General features: G+C 37.6%; 1 protein-coding gene across 6 annotated transcripts in view; it reads left to right on the plus strand.

The window, feature by feature from the left end:
* Positions 1–2,886: 2,886 nt before the first annotated feature.
* Positions 2,887–24,571, plus strand: part of NSUN6 (NOP2/Sun RNA methyltransferase 6) — a 70,372-nt gene continuing 48,687 nt past the window's right edge. For 3 of the 6 annotated variants that reach the window (XR_015549349.1, XR_015549350.1, XM_087420778.1), the window contains exons 1-6: positions 2,889–3,383; positions 5,435–5,590; positions 6,967–7,046; positions 16,072–16,181; positions 17,762–17,915; positions 21,607–21,688. Coding sequence is in view for 3 of the 6 variants with exons in the window: in XM_087420778.1 (XP_087276904.1) it covers positions 3,309–3,383; positions 5,435–5,590; positions 6,967–7,046; positions 16,072–16,181; positions 17,762–17,915; positions 21,607–21,688 (657 nt within the window). In the remaining 3 variants the exon portion in view is untranslated. Of the gene's footprint in view, positions 3,384–5,434; positions 5,591–6,966; positions 7,047–16,071; positions 16,182–17,761; positions 17,916–21,606; positions 21,689–24,571 lie in introns of all 6 variants that reach the window. The other 3 variants (XR_015549351.1, XM_087420779.1, XM_004425313.3) reach the window with 2 other exon arrangements.

Consider the following 24,571-nt stretch of genomic DNA (forward strand, 5'->3'; position numbering starts at 1 on the left):
GATAGTTGAATTTGATTTGTTAATGTTTTGTTTAGAATTTTTACCTCCATGTTCACGACACAGTTTTCTTTCTTTTAATATCCTTGTGTGGTTTTAGGGTAATGCCAGCCTTATAAAATGAGTTGGGACATATTTCCTCTCTTCATTGTTTTGGAAGAGTTTGTGTAAAATTGGTATCATTGCTTTCTAAAATGTTTGGTAGAATTCACCAGTGTAGCCATTTGGGCCTGGAATTTTCTTTGTGGGAAGGTATTTAACTAGGACTTCAGTTTCTTTTACAGATATAGGGCTATTTAGCTTATCTGTTCTTTCTTGACTGAGCCTTGGTAATTTCTGTCTTTCAAGGAATTTACCCACTTCATCTGAGTTGTCAAATTTACTTACATAAAGTTCATAATATTACTCTCTTATTCTTTTACTATCTGTAGAATCTGTCGTAATGTCACATTAGTCTATTCTGATATTGGTAATTTTTGCCTTCTTTTATTCCTTATTGGGTTGGCTAGAGGTTTATCACTTTTATTGATCTCCTGAAAGCATTTGGTTTCATTGATTTTTCTCTATTGTTTTTCTCTTTTGTGTCACATTGATTTCATGTTTGATGTTTATTATTTCCTTTTTCTGCTTACTTTGCTTTTCTTTCTCTAGTTTCTTAAGGTGAAAGCCAAGGTCATTGATTTGAGACCTTTCTTTTTTTTTTTTTGCTGAGAAAGATTCGTTCTAAGCTAACATCTGTCACCAATCTTCTTCTTTTGCTAGAGGAAGATTCACCCTGAACTAACACCTGTGCCTGTCTTCCTCTATTTTTTTTGTATGTGGCTTGCTGCCACAGCATGGCCACCGACGAGTGGTGTAGGTCCGCTCCTGGGAAATGAACCCCGGCTACGGAAGCAGAGCGTGCAGAACTTAACCACTAGGCCACCAGGCTGGCCCCAGAGACCTTTCTTTTTTAATACAGACATTGGGCACTATAAATTTCCATGTAAGTACTACTGTAGAAGCATTCCACAAATTGTGATATGTTTTCATTTTCATTCGGTTCAAAATACTTTCTAATTTCTCTTTTCATTACCTCTTTGACTCAGGGGTTATTTAGATGTATGTTATTTAGTTTCCAAATATTTGAATATTTTCCAGAGATATATTTGTTCTTGATTTCCAATTTGATTGCTTTGTGGTCAGGGAACATACTTTGTATGACTTAAATCCTTTACTTCTTTATTAAGATTTATTTTATGACCCAGAATATAGTCTTTTTTGGTAAGTGTTCCATGAATATACTTGAGAAGATTGTGGTGTTCAAGCCTACTACATCCTCAATGCTTTTCTGCCTACTTGCTCTATCACTTATTGAATGAGCAGTATTGAAATCTCAGGCTATAATTGTGAATTGGTCTATTTTTCTTTGCAGTTCTATCAGTTCTTGCCTCATGTATTTTGAAGCTGTTATTAGGTGCATAAACATTTAGGATTGTTATGCTGCTTATTATTTGAGCTTTTTATCATTATGAAATGACTTTTTTGTAGCTGGTAATATTTTTGCTCTAAAATCTACTTTGGTATTAATATAGCCACTCCAGCTCAACCACCTTCTGTCATGTGGTAGTGTGGTGTATTTTATTTCCATCCTTTTAACAAATTTGTGTCGTTGTGTTTAAAGTGCATTTACTATATGTGGCATATAGTTGGGTCTGAGGGTTTTTTTCTTGTTTTTTCTTTTTTTTTGCTGAAGAAGATTTGCCCTGGGCTAACATCCATGCCAATCTTCCTCTATTTTTTTTTTAGTATGTGGGCTGCCAGCACAGCATGGCCACTAACAGAGAAGTGTAGGTCGGAGCCTGGGAACCGAACCTGGGCCGCCCAAGTGGAGCACGCTGAACTTAACCACTAGGCCACTGGGGCTGGCCCCCGGGGATCTTGGTTTTTTACCTGTCTGTCTGTTTTTTACCTGTCTGTCTGTTTTTTATCTGCTAGTCTGTCGTCTAACAAAGATAATGATAACCACCTTGCAGGGTTGTTGTGTGGCATGAGTTAAAATATCTTCTACAGGACCTGGTAGGTGTATCATAGAAAGTGGCTGTTATACTTTTTAAAACTTCTCCATGTAAGAATTAAAGAGAAAAAGACTTAAGAAAAAACCCTTTCCTACTGTTACGTGTTAATGACTACGGTATGCTGCAAAAAACACTAAGTCAAGGAGACAGGAGAATTTCCAGTTTCCTATTCAATCATAAAATGGCTCAGTGACTTTCCTTAGGTACCTTCTCCCTTTGAATCTTTTTCCTCACCTGTGACACAAAAAGATCATGCCAAGGGTCTCCTGAGCTTTAAAGTATAAATCAACTATGATACAGGTAACTTTCAGCCTTATTCAACTAATCGTAAGTATATCCGTGGGTTTTTAAGTTTTACCTGAGCATTCATGGATATAGTAACACACCATTAACCCAGCTTTAGAAAATTTGGGTTAGTTCATTCACAACTGAAGTCAGATCTGTATGCCTGAGAGAGGTAAGGTAACTGCATGAAATCAAAGGGTGGCTGATCCGTCCAAATACACTCTTGGTTTCATCCTTTCTTTGGAGGTCACCTGGCAGGTAACTAATTGGACCCCTCACCTTATTCAGGCCGGCTAAGTCTTCCACTCAACCCACATCATTTGCCCATTTCCCCTGCGCCCAGGAACTTGATCTGTTTGCTGACCGGCGCAGCCGCCCCTCCCTCCTTAAAGCCCCGCCCAAGCCGCCTGCCAGCGGATGCGCCCCTGGCGGAAGTGGGAAACTCCGGCGACGTGACGTAGCGGCAGTTTGCGGCTGCGGATTGGAGGGGGGGGGGGGGCGTCGCGTCGCCGGAAGTGACGCAAACCGGAAGCAGCTTTCCACAGAGGACTGGGGGCGCGGTTTTGGAAATTGGGCCTCGAGATTGAGTGAGACCGAGCTAGTGCCGGCGTGGTTTCCAGGCCCCTGTCCAGTTCACAGCGGGTTGGATCGGCACGCCTATTGTTTTGTTTTTCGCTGCAGCGTGAATGTCGTTGTCTCCCAGTGACTTCCGGGAGCGTCCCTACAGGAGGACCGAGGATCGGGTGTGGAGCGAGGAAGCCGCGCCCAAGTGGCTGCGCTGAGGCCGCCTGGATGAGCCTCCGCGTTTCCGAGTTGAGCTCGCCTGAGCGGCGCGAGTTTCCTGGGCATCCCGTGGTCCCCGCACCGTGTGGGCGGTTGTTGATTGTCAGGACGCTCCCTGTAATTCGGAAAGAGAAAACCCACCGTTTTCCAGCATTTCCCTTGGAGGAGAACTAGGCAATAGGAAAAATGTCTATTTTCCCTAAAATATCTTTGAGACTTGAGGTTGAAAATTATCTTAAGGCGGGCTTTATGAATAAGGAGGTAGGTCAGATAAAAATGTTAGATGATATTTGCAAAAAGTCAGATATTTACACACTCGAGAGAAAAAGAGAAACGTGTAAAAGGAAACCTAATCTTTACAGCTGTTGTTTCTTATTAATCAACATTCTGAGTGTAAAAAATGCCAGTATCTTTCCGCAAGTGTTTAGTGAATGCTTTCCGAGATAAGAGGGGAATGGGGTCTCTGTGTGAATACTTAGGAATGGGAAAGAAGGGAGGGGAAAAAGCGGTTTCGTGCCTGGCACTGAAGGGGTTACAGGATGCGCAAGAAAAGACCCCCGTCCTGGGGAATGTAAGCCCTTTAAAGAAGAGACGCCTGCACTCTCAGAGCGCTTGCTCTGGCGCTCAGGTGGAAAGGATACCCTAATTTGTTGGGTGCCTCTTAAATTACACCAGTGGTGCTAGGTGATCTGCAGACCTTTACGTCTTAATCTGCGCAAACATTTTTTTGGTAGAGATTTCCTCCCCATTTTTAAAGATGAGAGAGCTGAGGGTCCAAAGAGTCACGTAACTGACCCGAATGGACACCCCTCTCGAGTAACAGTGCTGAAATCTGAAGCTAAAGAGCTCACGTACAATGGAAAAGGGCGCAGATTTGGAATCCCAAGCCCTTGAATTGCGTCTCAGTGCTTTGAGTAAATTACTTCACATCACTTACCCTTGATTTCCTTTTCTGTAAAACTGAGGATGGCTAAAAAGACTTACCTTACAAGGTTTTTGTAGGGTATTAATCATAAGTGAAAGCAGCTGGCGTCGTTCTGGCGCATAGTAAGTCCTCAACAGCTGTCCATTCCGTGTGCTCCTGGCAGTGCCCAGCACGGAAGTCCTCATTACATGTTGATTGTCTCTGATCGCCAATCCTGAGCGCTTTCCACTTCCCCATCCTGCCTCCCGGCAGCTGTGTATTTTCCAAATCTTTGGTTTTCTATTTAAAGTAAAGCCACTTACATGTTATTTGTTTTGGAAGATGTTACTGAAGCCATAACTTTTAGATTGGATGTCTTCATTTTATTTCCAAAGATTATGTTAAGGGACTAGACAGTAGGGAAAGAGAAACTATCTTCTCTTGATTTCAAAGAACTTAAAATACAAGGAGCATATTAAGTGAAATAGAGGCCTTCAGCAATTTTTTCCAGCAATTTTTAAAATGGTGAACTTTGTTTTATGAAAGAAGATCCAAATGTCTTTGACACAACCTGTGCCTCAAACCCACTATGTGCTTTTACACAAAGAAAAGCCATCCCTTTGTAAACAGTATCAAAGGTAAAGGAATATTTAGTTTTAAAAAAACAAACTAAACCTTGAGAAAATACTAATTTTTGACGCTGGTGGATTATTAGGCTGGCAAGTGGTTTATGAAGATTCTGTTAGGCATAGTCAAAGATGACAAAAAAAGGAACAACAGATGTCTCTAAAAGCTTCAGTTAATTGCAAGGGAACTTGGTTGAGTCTTTCTAGCTTCATTTCTGACAGATATCTTTGCTACCTGTCTTCTTTTGGACGATATCTATTTGTTATGTTTAATAATACCTTATTAAAAAGCTGATGTCGTGGGGGATCTTTGGATGAAAGTATCAGTGTTACTTATTCTTTAAATATTGGTGTTTTAAAAGTCTGCTAATCGTTTTGCTCTACGATATGAGGTTAGCAAGTAAATAGTCCTACAGAAGTGATGTAACAGTTAACACATAAATAAGTAGAATGAAATCCTGAATTTATATGAGTAAGTGTAGCCGATATTGATATGTTCAAAATGTTAAAAATGCTTTGATGTTGAGGCAGTGTTTTTTTAAGCCCTTTATGTTGGGCATTTTGTTGGGTGTTTATTATCACAATTAAACCCAAGAACCCTGTGAAGTATTACCATTCCCTAGTGTTATTAACACACAAACAATACAGCAAAATGAAATGGAACTGAACAATTGCTGAAAAATGTTTCATTAGTTGGAAAAAAGGTATATGCATATTCTGCTTAATATTTTTAATTCATATAATGCAATTGAAACATTAACTTACTGTTTTCTTCCTTTCAGATTGTGTCTGCTTTAGGTAAACAAGAAGCAGAAAGGAAGTTTGAAACTCTGTTAAATCACTTGTCACACCCTCCATCATTCACAACTGTCAGAGTAAATACACATCTAGCTTCAGTACAACATGTGAAGAATCTGTTATTTGATGAACTTCAGAAGGTTTGTGCAAATTTTTAACTCATGTGCATAAATAGATTTCTACAATCTATGTCATTTTGCTCCTCACTAAAATCCTATGAATGATATAGTAATGTGTCAGTTTTACAAACAAGGAAATTCAGGGTCATGAATATTAAATTGTTAGTTACATAGTGAGTGGTAATGCTAGAACTTGGACTTACCCCTTCTGATTCTGAATTTATGGTTTTTAGTGATTAGATAGGACACTCAACCCCTCTGGGCCTCAGTTGCTTCATCATTAAAATACATGCGAAGACGTCTGTTCTAACCCTAAAAGTCTATGATTTTGTAATAAGCAGCGTGTAATGACCAGGAGGGCCGATTGCATAGCTGAGGTGAGCTGTACTTGGTAGAAATGTAGTTATAGTTCTAAAATAGGAACAGTTTTTTTTTAATCAACTTAGAAATAAGTTGATTTTAGAAGTTTTTTCTAGATGGTGTATGGATTCTATAGGGCAATGCAAATATCTGTTATTCTTACTGCTCTTTCACATAGTATGTGAAAATTAGTTAGTTGATAATTCCTAGACTTTATGGCAGAGACTTGTTCTCAAATATTCACGTGTTGCCCTCTGATAGAGTACACAGGCCTTCTGTCCGGTCCACTCTTCTGCTCTTTATTCTACTGTGTGAAGTGCCCAGTCATCTGCCTGCAACGCTGGTGCACTGGTACATGTTGAATAACTCACTTTTCTGGGAAAAATGACCCTGGTTTGTGGTGTTTGCTGATGTCCATGGTGTAAATACTCCTACTGTGGTCACTTTTAAGCTACCAGCATGACCGTGGAGTTGGGAACGAATACACAGAGTTGGCTCTCAGGAGACTGTGTGAGCTGGCCCCAGTGCTATGCCACTGGCCCTGCACCCGTTTCCACTCTGAAGGCCAAGTACGATAGACGATACTGAAAATTCTGAACCTTTGCCAAAAAGCATTTATTTCCCTCATCAAAACTGACATGTCATCTGGTGTTGATAGTGTAAAATACATAGTATTAAATAATCTCAATCTTTATTGTCCTATTCAGAAGCTTTTCTTAAAAGAGTACTGCATGCAATTCTATATTTAATATATGTTTTCAGAGTAAGTCACTTAAAGTAAACATGGTTTGTATTTATAAAGCCAAACAGTAAGCAAAACTGAGCCTTTAAAGAAGTGGGGATACTTCAGAATCAAATTATAGAGAAAACATAGTTGTTTTGAAGTCTTTGATTTTTATAGTATACCGTGGAATAAAGTGAAAATATCCCAAACCAATCTTCATGCTCTGCTAGGTAATGATAGTGGAAAGCTCCATAAACTGAAATTTATCAAATAGATTGATTGCTTTATAATTCTGTGTGTTTATTTTTAACAGCAGTTTAATGGATTAAGTGTTCCTATTCTTCAACATCCAGACCTTCAGGATGTCTTACTTATTCCTGTTATTGGACCTAGGTATGTAACTATTTCATTTTCAAATTCTGTTCTTCTAAATTTGTCACAGGTTCTTTTTAACTATTTGGTGGTAATACTAAGTTTCTTCATTATTAGAAACTTTCTATAGATAGGTAGGAATTGACAAATTATAAATGCTGACTGCATACTCTCTCATGGAAAATATTATAATACTAGACAAGGAATGGACCCAAATACCTTGAGAGTAATGCATTTTAGGTCCATTTAGTACAGCAATTGATTTTTTCCACTTTCTAAGAAACTTCATTACTTCATTTCATTTGTTTACCTGTATATCTTAAGAGAGTCCAGTGCTAAATTAAAACTTTTTTTTTTTTTTTGTGAGGAAGATCAGCCCTGAGCTAACATCCATGCTAATCCTCCTCTTTTTGCTGAGGAAGATTGGCTCTGAGCTAACATCTATTGCCAATCCTCCTCCTTTTTTTTCCCCAAACCCCAGTAGATAGTTGTATGTCATAGTTGCACATCCTTCTAGTTGCTATATGTGGGGTGTGGCCTCAGCATGGCCGGAGAAGCGGTGCGTTGGTTCGTACCCGGGATCCGAACCCAGGCCGCCAGTAGCAGAGCGAGCGCACTTAACCGCTAAGCCACGGGGCCGGCCCTAAAACTTTTTTTTGAGCTACAGCAAAAATACAAAGCAACATACTTCCTACTTTCATAGCTGATGCGTTTGTAACATTTTATTCATTAATTCACATTTATGTTAAATTATTATGTATGTCCTGCTGTGAGTAGAACAGGCATTGTTCTAGACATTTATGTATTTGGAAGGCATACGTTAGAAAACTGAAGAAAACAGGCTTTCATGTTATAATGGGAATTCTATTCCCAAGGAGAATTTTAAAATCCCTAATTATGGTATATTTTTTTTGTACCTCTAAGAGTTATAATAAATACAAAAAAATGTTCTTTTTGTTAAAGCTTTAAAGTAGTTTAGTGGTCAACAGTAGAGCAATGGTTCAGTAAATTACGTTTTATCCATGCAGTGGAATATTATATGGCCTTTAATGTGGGAGAATTATATCTACCAATAAGAAAAGATGTTCATGATTAATTGTTAAGTATCAAAAGCATGTTGCTGTGCATAGGATAATTACATTTCTTTTGCAATTAAAAAAATATAACTGCACATCTATGTATACTATATATAGAAGAAACTCTAGTGGGTATAACATACCCAACTATTAACAAGGGTTGACTGAGTGGTTAACTCTGAAGAAGTTGGATTGGGAGAAAGAGGGTAAGAGGAGATTTTCACTTGTAACATTGCTGTTTTAGTTTTTTTTTTTTTTTTAACTAGAAGCAGGTATTACTTTTGCAATTAAAATAATTGATTTTGTAAGCTCCTTATTCTATTCATTTTTTAAGGTGAAATTTGCATACAGTGAAATGGAGAGATCTTAATTGAGAGTACCATTTGCTGAGTTTTGCCAAATTTATACAGCTGTGGAGCCAAGACCCACCCCAATCAAGATATAGACCATTTCTATTACCCCAGAAAATTCTCTTGCTTTCTGCTCCACACCAGGAAACCACTGTTCTAATTTCTATTATTTCGTAGTTAGTTTCAAACCAGTCAGTTACTACAGTTGATCACAATCACAAGTGTTTTGAGGTTATGCTTCTTGATTCATTTTAGAATATACTGTGGACATCTTTCCATGATGTCCATAATTTTCGCTGATTCTGCATAATGCTATCTCATTCTCTTTAATAGCTATCTAAATACTATATTTTATCATTCAGCTCAACTTTATTTTTTCAGCCCTCTATTGATAAACATTTAGTTTTTTCCTGTTTTTCATTATTACCAACAGTGAATATTAAGATATTTCTTTGTGGACTTGCATAAGCATGTCTACAGGATAAATTGGTACAACGTGGAAATTACTGCTTCAGTGGTCTGCGTATTTCAGTTTCAGACATATTGCCCTCAAAAAAGTTTTACCAGTTAATATTTCTAACTGTATATGAGAGAATCTGATTCTTCCATTCTTGCCAATACTAGCCATTTTAGTTCTTTTAAAATATTTAGATGACTTAACTTTAATTATTTTCTATACTTCTTACTTTTACCTGACCTTAATAATCTTTTCATCCTATTCTTTGTAGTTATCTAGGCTGCTCATCAGAACGTTAGTGAACTAAACACAAATGGTGAGTTACTAAGGAAAGTATTCAAACATCATTTAGGATTGTAGATTCACATACCTATCCTTCGTTTCTAAAAGGAGCAAGTCAATTCTTATTTTTTAAACTCACCATCACTGTTATCTTTTGACTTTCCGCTATGAAAAATGAGGAAGTTCTTACACATAAATTTCCCTAAAACCTGCACCAGCCAATTCTTATTTACTCTGTTTGTTTTTTAACATTGTAAAGGTTTATAACATTTTTATTCCGTAAGTACAATTCAAATGGATGTAATGCTTACATTCAGTTCTAATGGCATAGTTGATTTCTGAGGTCTGATGTAGTAGTTTCAGGTCACATGTTATTTCCCTCAGCACTTTGTAGACATTGCTTTTGTAATCTTATGGCATCAAGTGTAGCTATGAAGAAATCTGAGGCCACAAAAAATTTTCTCCCTTGCAACGGTATCTTGGTTTTTGGAAAGAGTACGTTCACATAGATTCACCGAGTTTGCAGTCTGCTCAAGAATGGTACAGAATGGAGTCAAATGTGTGCCCAGACAGCTAATCAGATATTTTCTGGAAATGCTTTCACTAGGTCTTCCCTAGTGGCATGTCTCTCATCCTGGTGAGCAGAGCTGATAAAGACTGAGGCTGTCTGTGTGAGCTATTTCTGTTTGGGACTTGAATTTTTGTTGATGCTCAGTTAACTCAGGGGAGAAGCAACCAAGTTGATTGCTATTTCCCTTCTCCTCCCTTAGCTACTTCGAGGCAGCTTATCCAGTTGTGTTAGAGAAAACACAGATTGTTTGCTTGTGCCAATTCAGATAGTCAGTTCCTCTTTCAGCTGTATCTGCTCTGAACGGGGCACTGACAACACATTCCAAGATTCTCCTTTTTTCTACCTGAACCTCCAGTCCTGGTTCTAAGTAATAAATATTTGATTAGGCCCCCAGAAGCCTTTTCTTTTCAGAGATATTCATACCCTGTTGAGGAACTAGGTTTGGATCTGAATTTCACTGTCAGCTAATTATTCTTCATCATTGGGATTATAGCTATTTCTTAGTTTTATTGCAAATGGAATTTTCTTCTCATTTTTTTTTCCTCCATTTCTATGGGCTTCAGAAAAAGGAATATACACTCTTACTCTTTACTGACCTTTTATTAGAAGCTCAATATCACACAATTATTTAAAGTATCAAAACATAGGTTAAAGTTTATTTATAGACATTAAATAGTTTTAAAAGTAATTTCTCACCATAAATTCAGGTTCCCTCAGTTTATTTAACATGATATTTAATATACTGATCAAATATATCTTAATGTTGGGAAGGTTTTAGCATTGATTATTTAATGAGATTGAACATAAGGTGGTAATGCTGAATTTGATGGTATCAGTGCCAACTTTAGGAGAAAATTGAATACCAGGCTTCTCTTGATATAGGAATGTTTTTAACTTCATATCTCAATCAGCATTTTCTAAAGATTGCATTTAGATCAGTAGAATTTTTTAGGCCAGTATTCAATTTTAATTTTTAGAGATCTCTACATTTTTCTCTGTTAGTATTCCTCCCTTTTTGATAAAAATCCCAAGAAGGGGCCGGCCCGGTGGCACAAGTGGTTAAGTGCGCACGCTCCGCTGCGGCAGCCCGGGGTTCACTGGTTCAGATCCCAGGCGCGCACTGTCGCACTGCTTGTTAAGCCATGCTGTGGCGACGTCCCATATACAATAGAGGAAGATGGGCATGGATGTTAGCCCAGGGCCAGTCTTCCTCAGCAAAAAAAGAGGAGGATTGGCATTGGATATTAGTTCAGGGCTAGTCTTCCTCACAAAAAAAAAAAAAAATCTGAAGAAAATATTTCTAGCAGGTCAGGAAATTAGCTTTCTTCCTTTCCTTCACAACTGAATACATAATTCAATAGCGTGAATCTCTTGAGATCCAAATGAGGCTGGATCTGCCCTTCTCTTTCGGCTGCTTGATTTCTATCTTTCTTCATTGCCTTGTCCCTAGAATCAGCACTTTAAGCTATCAATACTGTTTGTGTACATGAAATGATAGGGTAAATGCAATAAAATATTCAAGTGATTGCACAAAGACTGCTGATGAAATACAGATGGCAATCCTGCTGAAAAGAAATATTTGGTTGGCATGCAAGGCTATCATGTGATATCTCAATTATATTTATCTCCCATTTGGTGTAGAGTTGTAAAATGTGTGGTTAAAAAAGTGCCAAATAGGTAAAAGTTTATATTTTTATATACTCTTTAGTGGGACATTCTCATAATTTCTGTCTTTAATTCCTAGTGACCTCATTTTTAGCTATTTTAATAGTTTTCTTTTAATCTAAGTACCTGCATATTATTTTTCCTCCAATCCGTATTACTATACTCTGGGCCAGCCCAGTGGTGTAGTGGTTAGGTTGACGTGTTCTTCTTCGGCATCTCGGAGTTCATGGGTTCAGATCCCAGGCGCAGACCTACATACTGCTCATCAAGCCATGCTGTGGTGGCGTCCCACATACGAAGTGGAGGAAGATGGGCACAGATGTTAGCTCAGGGCCAATCTTCCTTACCAAAAAAAAAAATCATCTTTCTTTAATGTTGTTGATTTACTGTTTTATTTAGAGACATTTCAATAAAATTAAGCTTTTTGCGTGTTTATGGCCCCACATCAACTTTTACATTTCCTCTTTTGTATTTCCAGCTAAAACTTCCCTGCAGCAAAGCTGACTTACACCTTGATATTTGCATATAACATATTATGTTTTTATACAGTTAGTCCTTGTGTTGAGGGATCCCCAAGACCACTCTCTGATTCCATGTTTCTCTGGAAAGACTCAGAAGATTTAGCATATAGTCATACTCATGACTATGATTTATTCCAGCGTAAGAATCTGAAGCAAAATTAGCAAAAGATGCATGGGGCAAAGTCTAGTGAAAACCATTTGCAAACTTCCAGAGTCCTTTTCCAGTGGATTCACACAGCATGCACTTAATTCCCCCAGCAACGAGTTTGACAGTATGTGAGCTGTTGCCAACCAGGGAAGCTTGTTAGAGACTGAGCATCCAGGGTTTTTATTCAGACCTGGTCATGTAGGTACCGACTGCCTGGTACGTACCCAAATTCCAGCCTCCCAGAAGGAAAGTTTATGGTATTCACCATAAACCACATTGTTTGTACAAACAAATTAGGCACATTGAGTTACCCTTTTCAGTTAATAGTGGGAACACTCCTGAAATCTAAGTTCCCAGATGCCAGCCAAGGACTGACTTTGTAACCAGGGCTTCCAAAGAAAAGATAGCCTGCTACCATAACTCACTTCTCTAGTCTTTAATTCTTTCTTCTCTATGAAATGATTATTCTCATCAAAATTTTTGAGTAACGCTACAAGGTTCCATTACACAAAACATTTTTTGAATTGGTGCTATATGTAAGACCCAAAGGTGTTAACAAAGATGAATGAAACATAGTTGTGTAGTCTAAAAGCAGGGAACTTCGGTGCTAGTCAGGCTGTGATGAATGCCACAGTAGAGGTGTAAGCACCATCAGAGCATAGAATAGGAAGGGCAGGGTGCAAGGAAATTGGTCAGGATTTTCTCCAAGTAAATATTATTTTAGTTGATCCCTGAAGGCGAGTAGGAATTAGGCCAATGAGGAGATAAAGTGGGTAAGGGTATGCTAGGTAGCAAGAAAGCATATGCAAAGATATGGAGGCATGAAAATGTGTGGTGGTTCATGACAAAAGTGATCAAGTTTGGGGGCTGGCCTGGTGGCGCAAGCGGTTAAGTGCACGCGCTCTGCTGCGCCGGCCCGGGGTTTGCCGGTTCGGATCCCGGGCGCGCACCGCTTGTCAAGCCATGCTGTGGAGGCGTCCCATATAAAGTGGAGGAAGACGGGCATGGATGTTAGCCCAGGGCCAGTCTTCCTCAGCAAAAAAGAGGAGGATTGGCAGATGTTAGCTCAGAGCCGATCTTCCTCCCCAAAAAAAAAACAGTGATCAAATTTGGCTACTAAATTGAGCTTCAGAGAGAGGTGAAGATGAGGTTGAAGAAGTTGGGAGAGGCAGGCTGTGAGGTATAAAGGATTTTAAGGAATGTTTTCTTTTTTGCCTAGACTGTAGGCAAATAATTTTTATTGGAGTTATAATTAGGTCTACATTTTAGAAATATAATACTGGTAGTAGCATAAAGCTGTGTTTTCCAAACTGCGTGTAGGTTGTGACCCATTAGTAGGTCGCGAAATCAATTTAATGGATTTTTTTACTAACAATTTTTAAAAGAAATGGGATATTTTATATAATATTTTATTGCCTATAGTAAAGATATTGTTTCATGAAATGTTTATTATGAGTGGGTGTGTGTATGTGTATGATGAATTGTAAGACTGGAGACATATTTCCAACAATATGGTGAACTAGATAACCTGAAAATGTTTCTGCTACAGACTCCTAGGAATACTAAATAAAAAATAAAATAGGCTGTAAAATGCACAGCTAGTGATTAAGAGTGTAAGTGAGATATTCAGGGATTAAAGTGAAGAGTAACTGAAAACAGAGTAGTAATCATGTGAACTAATGTTTGGGGGCTAGGGGATATGGGAGAGGAGGTGATTGGTTTCCTAAACTTAGGGGCTTTGGTTTTTAACAACAAAGTATTAACACTAGGAGGTGAGAAATACCCAGAGTCAGTGCAAGGCAGTAAAGCACGAACTGGATCTCTCTTGCCTTAGGGTCTGGGTTGAAAAAAAATCTTCAGAGAATGCAGAGCTGTGGTTCCATACCTCGTACAGGTTTGGAATTCAAATTCGTACTATCCAAGTGGCCTTGAAACCTGCAATCTGGGAAATTAACATAAAAATTTGATCTCAAGCCAATTCCTGAGGTGCTTAGCAAAAACCAGGCGAAACCACTCTTAACAGTGGCCCACATTCAGTCCAGGTCACACACATTTCTTATGGTTAAAAGCTACACCAGGAGTCAAACCACCATGAGTGAGAATCAGCATATACAACAAACTGAAGGATTAGATTTCCCCCAAAAGTTTGCAAATAGAGCTATCTGGTAGAGACTATGAAATCAGTTTTCTTAAAATGATTTAAAACAAAACTAGGAATCTAAACCGTAAAAGACTCTAAGAGGAGAAAAAAGGTAAAATAGAAAAAGAATTTTTAGAAATAAAAATAGCATCATTAAAATGAAAAACTCATTCAATGAGTTAAACTGTAGATTAGACCCAACTGATGGAGAATTATTGAAGTAGATGACTCATAGGAAATTATCTAGAATGCAGCAGAGGTAAAGACACTGAAAATGTGAAGTTGACTCATAGAAAATAGAATGAAAAGGCACTTCATATTTCTAATGAGTCCTAGATGTAGAGAATATAATTAATAGAGGAAAGACAAGATTTGAAAATGTAATGACTAAGAACTTTCCAGAATTGATGAAAAACAGATTTAAGAAGTACAATGAGTCTGAAGCCAAAAGTAAAAATAAATCTATGTCTAGATACTTCAGAATGAAACTGCAGAACACCAAAGACGTAAAGAAGATCTGAAAACCATCAAAGGAAAAGACAGAAAGCTATTTTGGTGATCAAGTTAAGAGATGACGTGTGCCTGATGTCAGGGGATGGGCCCGCAAGACCTGTCGGAGAACTAGAGGTGGCATGATTTGGTAACTCAGTGAATGTCAAGGTAGAAGGTTTAGGAAGAAGGGGTTTAAGATGATGCTGAGGTTGGTTGTCCAGGCAGGTAATGACCTTGTTCAAGACTGGAAACATAGGAGGATGAAAAGATTTGGGGCGTTTGCCAAAGATTTGAGGAGTGGATCAGAGAAAAATAACATTGTTTAGGACTTTTTGAGTTTGAAGTAACTGTGGGACAGCTAGGTATAGCTACCTGCAGTTAATTAGAAATATCAACTCAGAGTCTAGAAAGGCTAAACATTAGAATATGTGTATTATTTTTGTAAGAGATTATTGAAATCATGAGATTGCCAAGGGATAGGGTGCAAAGTGAGAAGAGATAGTGGCGTGTTTTGGAACTTGGGAGAATAAACCTCTTTTCTAGAAGTAGGTAGAGAATGAGCAATGAGAATGTGTGGGACCAGGAAGGAGTAGGATAAAACTTAAGAAGTTTAGTGAGATTTGATCATCTAGAAATCATGGAAAGAAGATGGGACCCACTTAGTTCCCCAGCAAGGAGTTGTGAAAAAAACATGTGAAATGTTACCAACCCGGGAAGCTCATGGGAGACTCTGTGCTCAAGATTTTTATTCAGGGCTGATCACATTGGCACCCCCGACCTTTGAAAAAGTCTAAGTATTAGAAGTGATACCCAGATTTTAGTCATCTAAGGAATGAATTGGAGGTGAGAAATTGCAAAACATTCAAAAAAGTTGGACAGCAAAGGAAGAAAAAAAGACTTTGTCTCTAGTTTAAAATATTGATAATATACCACGAAGTAATCTAGCACTGTAGAAATGTTTTTGAATTCCTTGTTTATTGTCTGTTTTAGTCTTTGAAGGCAGGAACTTTATTTCTCTCCTCTTCTAATGCTGTTATGAAAACAGCAATACTTGTTAAATGATTAAGCAATTTTTGGTGCCACTTTATTGCCTTCCATCAGATGGACCTCTTTATTTTTTCTTTTCTCCAGTGCCCATCTCATTGTTTGTTTGTTTTTTAACTATTTTCTCTATATTTATCCTTCTTTTTTTGAACTTTCTCATTTATTCATTAGTGGCATTATCTTGGGACAATCAACATTAAAGAGCTTATTCATTTAGGCTTTAGACTGAAACATTGAAGACATTGGTAGGTGTTGGAGGTATATTACTGTGTTCAATTTCTCTTGTCTTAATGTCCCTAGGAAGAATATAAAAAAACAACAGTGTGAAGCCGTTGTTGGAGCCCAGTGTGGCAATGCAGTGTTAAGAGGAGCCCATGTCTATGTTCCAGGAATTGTGTCAGCTTCAAAATGTAAGTATAATGTGTAGGTTTCTCTGTAAAATAAAGATTCTCTAAAATTTATATGCATTTCCACATGTAAAATTTATTAAATTATAGCTTAGATGTGTTTCAAATTTATTTTTACCAAAAATTTTCCAAGTTTTGCATTTAGTATAGCCAGTGAGGGATTTATCTATATGGACTAACAAATCAGGCATCCATATAAAGTTGTCTGCCAGTTTTTTCCTTCCCATAGAAGGATTTGTGTGATGTTTGTTTAGAGGATCATTACTGATTAATAAAGTGTAAGATGTCAGTGAAGTTTTGTTTGTATTCTTGACTCCATTGCCCTAAAACCTCAGGCCGCTGTCGTCACTTGTGAGGGGAACATTCAGAACCTGGAATCTTAATATAGGCATGAAACTCAATATTAATTTACTCACTCAACTGATGACATACTGCATTTGCTTAGTAAGCTAGTCACTGTGGTTCAGCGCTAATTTATTGGACTTGAAATCAAGAAACATGGGTTTTGATCTACTGGGAAGTTACTCAATCTCTGGGCCTCAATTATCTTGTCTGTGAAATAAATAATTTGATCTACGTCAGAGTTTTGCAAACTACTGCCCACTGACCAAGTCTGGCCCACAAGCTAAGAATGTTTTTTTCATTTTCAAAAGGTTGCCAAAAAAAAAAAAAAAAAAAAAACTACGAAGAAAACTATGCCAAGAGACCTTATGTGGCTCACAAAGCCTAAGATATTTACTTGCCCTTTGCAGAAAAAGTTCACTGACCCCGGAGCTCCGTGATTTGCACAGTCCTTCTAGCTCTAGCCAATAGTCTATTCACTACTGTTGTTGGGTTAATGGTCTCGGCGAATTTATAATAGGTTAAGTCTTAAAACATTTTTTGGAAGTGGAATCCATTTTCCCATTATTAATGTCACTGGGATTTGTTACTGAAGATAATTTAATGAAATGACTACAAAGCTAGATTTAATCAGCCTTATATATAAATCAACTCTGTACACTGTACACTTGAAACTGTACAGTTTCAAGGTGTTCTAAGTATATACATACATATATGAATGAATGTATATGCTTATCGTTAAAATCTCTGCCTTAAATGCTATAACAGGAAAACTGTGAAGAAATACCAACAGGGTTATAGGATTTAGAAAGATTTCTTTGGGGAATTTTAGTGTACATTTTTGAGGAATCCTTTTGAAGGAAACGTAGAACTTTGAGGATTGAGCCAAAGATATCAAGATTTATATGAAGTCTTTTAGAGAATGTTAGGTTTGGGGAAAATAATTTAAATAGAAGATATCCTTCCTGTTTTGCTCAGCTAAAGATTTCCAATTGAGATAGGATGTTTTGAAGACTATTCTATATTTTCCTAGAAAAAATCTTCAATTAAATTTATTGTTAGGGAACATTTAAAAGTAAAAAGTCATATTTTCTATTAGGGATTATATTTAGATAATGAGCCAGTTTAGACTGCTTCATGCCCAGTACTGATGTCCCTACAGGTCCCCAGTCTAGCTTAAAGAATTTTCACTATTCTACCAAAGTATAGATTAATATCACATGATTTTCTTTTTCCTCTAGTTGTGAAAGCTGGAGATATTATTTCTGTATACTCTGATATTAAAGGCAAATGTAAGAAAGGAGCCAAAGAATTTGATGGAACAAAAGTATTTCTTGGAAATGGGATTTCTGAATTAAGCCGCAAAGAAATCTTCAACGGGCTACGTGAACTGAAGTATGTCATCAAGTGTTGTTTGGGGGAAATAAAAAGCATCATTTTTGTGGTTCAAGGAAAATTAAAAACAATGTAAAAAATATATCTAGTTGGATTATATGAAAGTTTTTTTGGTATAAATTCAACTGGAAAATAATTATTTAACCCATATTTCCATGTTTTTGGAAAACATGCTTTTAGGTAGAAGAGTAAATGCTCAGATTAAAGAGCCTAAGTAAGCAACTAGTCACACTGTAATTGGCAAATAATTTTACTTGTCCTTTGAATTTTATTAATTTGAACATTTTTGCATCTTTGGAGAGCAATACTTATCTTGATAAAGGATGAATTAGATGAACCTATCCATATCTTTTTTAACATTCTGATTTTGTGAAGGGAAAAGCTTATGATTTTATATAAATTAAAAAGAAAACAATCTTTTAATTAAAAATAAATTTATCAGAAAGCCAGCATTCACTGACTTTGAATATTTGTGGTCAAAAATTAATGTTTGGGTTTACTAAAACTAAATTAAAATATAGTTTTAAATCATCTCTGGTTGCTCCTGGCTGTGAATAAATTAAATCTATGGACAATCTATTTTCTTATTTTGCTTAGTATTTTCAGCCTGCTTGAGGAGTTCTGTGGACAGTTCCATTACTGCACAGTTGACAACTGATGTAGACATACTGAGAGCTGTGAATTTCTCCATCTGGAACTGGACGCATCCCTGGTTCCTGGAACAGTTTTTCATGTTGCAGTAATTTGGGTTTATGGTTGAAGTTAATTCTTCTGATGAGTCAGGGTATTGGATTCCCTAGTTCTAGATAGCAGTACTTTCCAAATGGCCAAGAACAAAGAATTTATTCTCGTTAGAAGGCTTTATAAATATGAAGATAAAGCATATTTCTGCTGTGTTTGTGTTTGGGTCTGTAATAGGGAGTTGATATTTTGACTGCCTCATTTAGTTCATTATTTATGATACGCTCTTCATCCTCTTACATTATTTGATGTGGTAGTTCCAGTAATTGTGCTGACAGACTTTTTTGAGTAATGTTTTCTTGGTTAGTGGGAGTAGGAGGCAGCCATCTTTCAAAAAACTGTTGATTTTTAAACTCAATTTTTAAACTCAGCATTCAGTTATGCTGTTATGATTTCTTTGTCTACCTATGTGAGAAAAAGCATGTTTACATGACAAAGAAATGCTACATGTACACCCTGTTTCTTATTTATATTCTTTTAAAATTTTGTAGTAAACTCTACTAATGGTATGTTGTTATTCAGCTAGTAAATTTGCACCCTTTGGTGTCTTGAATTCCAGCTGGGTTGACTCATTCATAGACTCATAGAGGTAGATTAATTTACTAACAATGTTTATCTTATGAGATTTTTTGCTTTGCATTATTATATGGAGATATATATTACAAAAATAGTTTTAAAAGAAACATATGTAATACTGTTACCCCACAAAGAGTGGCTTCTCTGCCCGATGCATATAAAAAAACCCAATTATTACGGCATCTGCTTTTGAGAAAAGAGAAGGCTTTATTTTGAGATTGACCAGCAAAGAGATAGGAAGCAATGTTCTTAAATCTGTCTCCCAGATCCAGAGCTTGGGGCAAAATTTATGGGATAAAAGGGCAGTGCTGTCTAAAGTGTGGATGAGGAAGTAAGGAGAAGTGAGGTAATTGATGATCTGTGCAAGCCGGGTCAAGCTTCATGGCTCTTTATAGGATGCATGTTAACAAAATGGTGGTGTTAGCATGATCTGAGGGTGGAGTTTTTTGCCCCCTGATGTCAAAAGGGTCATCAGTGGGGCATTTGCACAGGCCCAGTTCATGGGTTAGTGGTGTAGGGAAGGAAGAACTATTCCTCTACCCTCTAGGTCCTTCTGGCTGGTCTAAGAATTAAATTGACATGAGACAGAATAACAGGAGAAAATCAAACAAAGCTTTATAACATGTATACATGGGAGAAACCCAGAAAAACTGAGCAAGAGGCTGTCACCTTAAATACCATCTTCAGCTAAAGACAAAGGAGGATGTTGGGGGTGGTTGGTTGGGGCTTCACAGGGGAGGAAGGCAATTCACATGGAAATGGAAAAGCAGATGTTTGATAGATGGAACTTTGATAAGAATGGGCTTAGCAAAGATCCTCCCAGTCTACTGATACCCCAGGACAGGCCTTTTCTCTTAAGTTCTTTTAGGCAGTTAGAGGGGGAGGTCAAAGTTTCTTTCAGTCTTTTGTCCTTAAAAATAATCAAGGCAAAGAACACATTTTTGGGTGGCCAATTCTGATCCCCCACAAACACATCTAGGTGCTGGGAGTGTGGTGCCCTGGGAGAGGGCGTGGAAACTCCATGCCCCTCTCCCATGCCTCATCTATGCATCTCTTCCATTCGGCCGTTCCTGAGTTGTATCCTTCGTAATAAACTGGTAACAGTAAAGTGTTTTCCTGAGTTCCGTGAGTTGTTCTAGCAAATTATAAAACCCGAAGAGGGAGTTATCAGAATCCCCAAATCTGTAGCCAGTTGATCAGAAGTACAGGTGGCAACCTGGGCTGTGCAGCTGATATCTGGAGTGGAGCCAGTCTTGTTGCACTGAGCCTTTGACCCTGTGGAGTCGGAGGATAACTCCAGGTGGTGTCAGAATTGAATTGGTGGACGCCCAGTTGGTGTCCAGAGACTTGGACAAGTGGTTGGTGTGAGGAAAAAACCCACACATTTGGTTGTTGGGTTTTTTAATATTAGCCCCCCTGCCTACCTCAAATAGGGTACAAACCATCTGTGTAGATGCTTCTCTGCCAAGATTGGTTCGTAAGCTATGAACTTGTCTAGTGACCGTATCTGAGCCCTCTTCTTGTTCTCCCTACTCGGCCTGTCCTTTGCTTGTACCCTTGTGCCTAACTGAAATCCTGGTTCTTACCCTTGCTTTTATGATTAGACTGCACTATTTTCTGTGTTCCTCTAATCTCCAGAACACTGTGTTGATTTCCCTCTTTGTCTTGCTCACTGTGGTCTGGCCTGATACACCAGGCTTTCTCTAACGGTGTTTGTGTGCTTTCTTTCCCGTTGACGGCCTCTCTCAGATTGCGATGTTTATTTTTGTGAATCACTGCCCACCTGGCTCCTGGCCCTTGCTACTCTTATCAGTTCCACTGCCACTCATAAAAAGGGACAAAGTTGGAAAAGGTCATTTTGGGGATTGTGTCAGTACTGGGCGATTATTCTCTATAGAGAGGAGAGCAGTGTGGCGTGTTTGTCATTGCTTAGCATCAACATGATTCTTAAGTATATTTTTATTTTTTGTGTAGGTACGTCACATAGTGCCTTGCAAACTGGATTGTTTGTTGAATTGAAAGGCTAATAACAATGATCATAAATCTACTACCAGAAAGATTAGAATGAATCAATAAATAAAGATGCAGATGTTCTTTGCTTTTTAAATCTGTTCAGATCTCTAAAGACACTCATTTGTGCCTAAATGAAAAATTTATGTAACTTTATTCTTTTTAGTTCTTCTAATGGCCTCCTACTGCAGGTCAAAATTCAGAAACAATTCACAGGAATGTTCTAAGTATTTTGGTGTTGAGTAAAAAAGGTGGTAAAAAGGCAGAGCAATTTATATTTGACCTGTTACTTGGGTATGTTCCTAGAAATGGAGTTTGTATAGATTATGTAATTTATACTAATGTTAGATTTCTTACTTTTCAGAGGTATAGGCGTAAGAATGACAGAACCAGTATATCTCAGCCCTTCATTTGACAACGTACTGTCCAGCTACATATTTTTACAGGTAAGTATTTGTAAAAGTAAAATATTTAGTAACATTGAAACATCAGTGAATTATTTGAAATCTAAGAATTTTTAAAAAAATTATTTTATTGAGGTCATATTGGCTTATAACATTGTTTAAATTTCAGGTGTACATAATTATATATGTTTCAGTGTAGACTGCATTGTGTTCACCACCAATAGTCTAGTTTCCATCTGTCACCATACATATGTGCCTCTTTACCCCCTTTGCCCTCCCCCCCACCCCCTTTCCCTCTGGTAACCACAAATTAAGGATGTTTTTTTCACTTGTTCTGACATATTTTTTGTCATCTCTTTGTATGTTTTCTGATCTACCTTTGTTTACAGTAATAAATAACTTTGCAAACACTCTTCTTTTTCTCAACCGATTTTTAACTACTTTTTCTATCCTCCTTTGCCCAAGGGTGCTTTAATATAAAGCTTCTTATAATTATTTATTTCCATCTCAGAATATTAATCTCTAATAATGCATGCTTTTGCTATACCTGTAAGTATTCTATTTGTAACGCTGAGGAAGATTCAAATGGTTTACTACTAACAGATTTTGTCAGGTGGTTATCAACTGCTGTGGTATAACAAGTCATCTGTTTTGCCTTGTTCAGTTTATTAAGTACTTTCATGTACATTAACTCATTTGATTTGTTGCAATCTGCTGGTTAGGTAGCAGCAGTGTTATTATTCCCAATGTAAGATGAAGATACTAAAGATCAGATCTGTTAGGTTCTTGAACAAGGTCATATAATTAGTAATGAGGAGTGTCTGAACTGGAGCCTAAATGCAGATGCCATTTGCTTTCCCAGTATCTAACCAAAAGACGTTTTCTAAATCCATAGATTATTTCCGGTGTGAACAAATAGAAAGACAGATTTGTGTTTATCATCATCTGATATAGCCTAATATTTAATCATACAGATTCTTCATCGGTAATCTATGCCAGCCTTTTTTTTTTTTTTTTTTAAGTTTGCCATTGTGCTAGGTGCTTTGAGCCTGTTTTCCTAAGCCTGCAGTGGCTTACAATTTAAGAAAACTGGTACCTTTTCTTGAATTATGTTCAGTAACTGGTTAACTTGTGAAGATGAGATAGTTCATAGTGTGACTGGCTAAACAAGTTATACCTTGAAGAATCATATTTAGTAAGCACAAGAGTTTGGCAAGTAGTAGCCTTTGTCCATTCTGTGCAATTGCTGAAGTTACTTTACAGAATAGGTGGAATTATATACTTTCCGTTGGGACAATTCGTGGCGGAAATTTGTGATTTTTTTTTTTTTTGGATGCCTCCTACCTTCTCTGGACAACAATTATCCCCAAATCTGTATTCTTTGTTGCCTCCAACAGCTAATGCAAAAGCTTCACATTGTGGGTGTTTTTTTAGGAGGGGGGTTTAAGGGGCTAGTGATAACAGAATGTTTTTCATTTTAGCACCTGAAGTTACATAAGAATGTGCTTTATAAAGTTAATGGGAGTGTTGTATACAATCATTAAAATTACAACTGTGCAAATTTCATTTGGTTTTTCAAAATCTAAAAGGAAACTTTAGAATTGCTTAAACACAATCCACAGAATTATAAAATAATCTGAGATGCCCTTCACAATTGAAAAAATTGTCGGTTAAAGGTTTAACACTTAAATCCAACAACTATTCTCAGTTATGTTCTAGGTTAACTGGAATCAAAAATGGTGCCTGAAACTTAAGTTTCTCATTGCCTAGTTTCTTGTAAATAATTGGTTTAAGAGCCAGATGAGGTTGGACAATCTAGGGAACTTTAAACACTACTGCCTGGGCCCTACCACCTGAATTCCTTTCAGTTGGTCTGGCTGGCATGGGGCCTGGGTCAGGATGGTTACATCACCCCTGGTGATTCTAATGTGGAGCTAAGGTTGATAATCCCTTTAGCATAGCAATGGTGCACATCTAGCTGCAGGTTAGAATCACCTGGGGAGATTTTTTTTTAATTGATGTCGTAATAGTTTATAACATTGTGAGATTCCAGCTGCACATTATTATTTGTCAGTCACCATATAAATGCACCCCTTCATCCCTTGTGCCCACCCTGGGGAGATTTTTAAAACACTGATGCATAGGCCCTGTTGCCAGAAATTCTGATTTAACTATTCTAGAGGAGTACTGGACATTTATTTTTTTATTTTTTGTTTATTGCAGTGACATTGGTTTATAACATTGTATAAATTTCAGGTGTACATCATTATACTTCTATTTCTACATGGATTACATCATGTTCTCATGTTCACCACCCAAATACTAATTACAATGCATCACCACACCATGTGCCTAATTATCCCTTTCACCCTCCTCCCTCCCTTCTTCCCCTCTGGTAACCACCAATCCAATCTCTGTCTGTATGTGTTTGTTGTTGTTATTATCTGCTACTTAATGAGTGAGATCATATGGTATTTGACCTTCTCCCTCTGACTTATTTCACTTTGCATAATACCCTCAATGTCCATCCATGTTGTCACAAATGGCTGGATTTGATTGTTTTTGTTTGTTTGTTTGTTTTTTTGGGGGGGGAGGAAGATTAGCCCTGAGCTAACATCCGATGCCAATCCTCCTCTTTTTGCTGAGGAAGATTGGCCCTGGGCTAGCCTCCATGCCCATCTTCCTCTACTTTATATGGGACGCCACCACAGCATGGCTTGACAAGCGGTGTGTCAGTGCTCGCCCAGGATCCAACCCTGTGAACCCCGGGCCGCTAAAGCGGAGCATGCGCACTTAACCACTATACCACCAGGCCAGCCCTGGATTTCATCGTTTCTTATGGCTGAGTAGTATTCCATTGTGTATATATACCACATCTTCTTTATCCATTTGTCCCTTTTTTTTTTTTTTGTGGGGAAGATCAGC

The sequence above is a fragment of the Ceratotherium simum genome, chromosome 32, assembly GCF_057802395.1.
Source record: "Ceratotherium simum simum isolate JZ-2026a chromosome 32, ASM5780239v1, whole genome shotgun sequence".
Taxonomy (NCBI): Eukaryota; Metazoa; Chordata; class Mammalia; order Perissodactyla; family Rhinocerotidae; genus Ceratotherium; species Ceratotherium simum.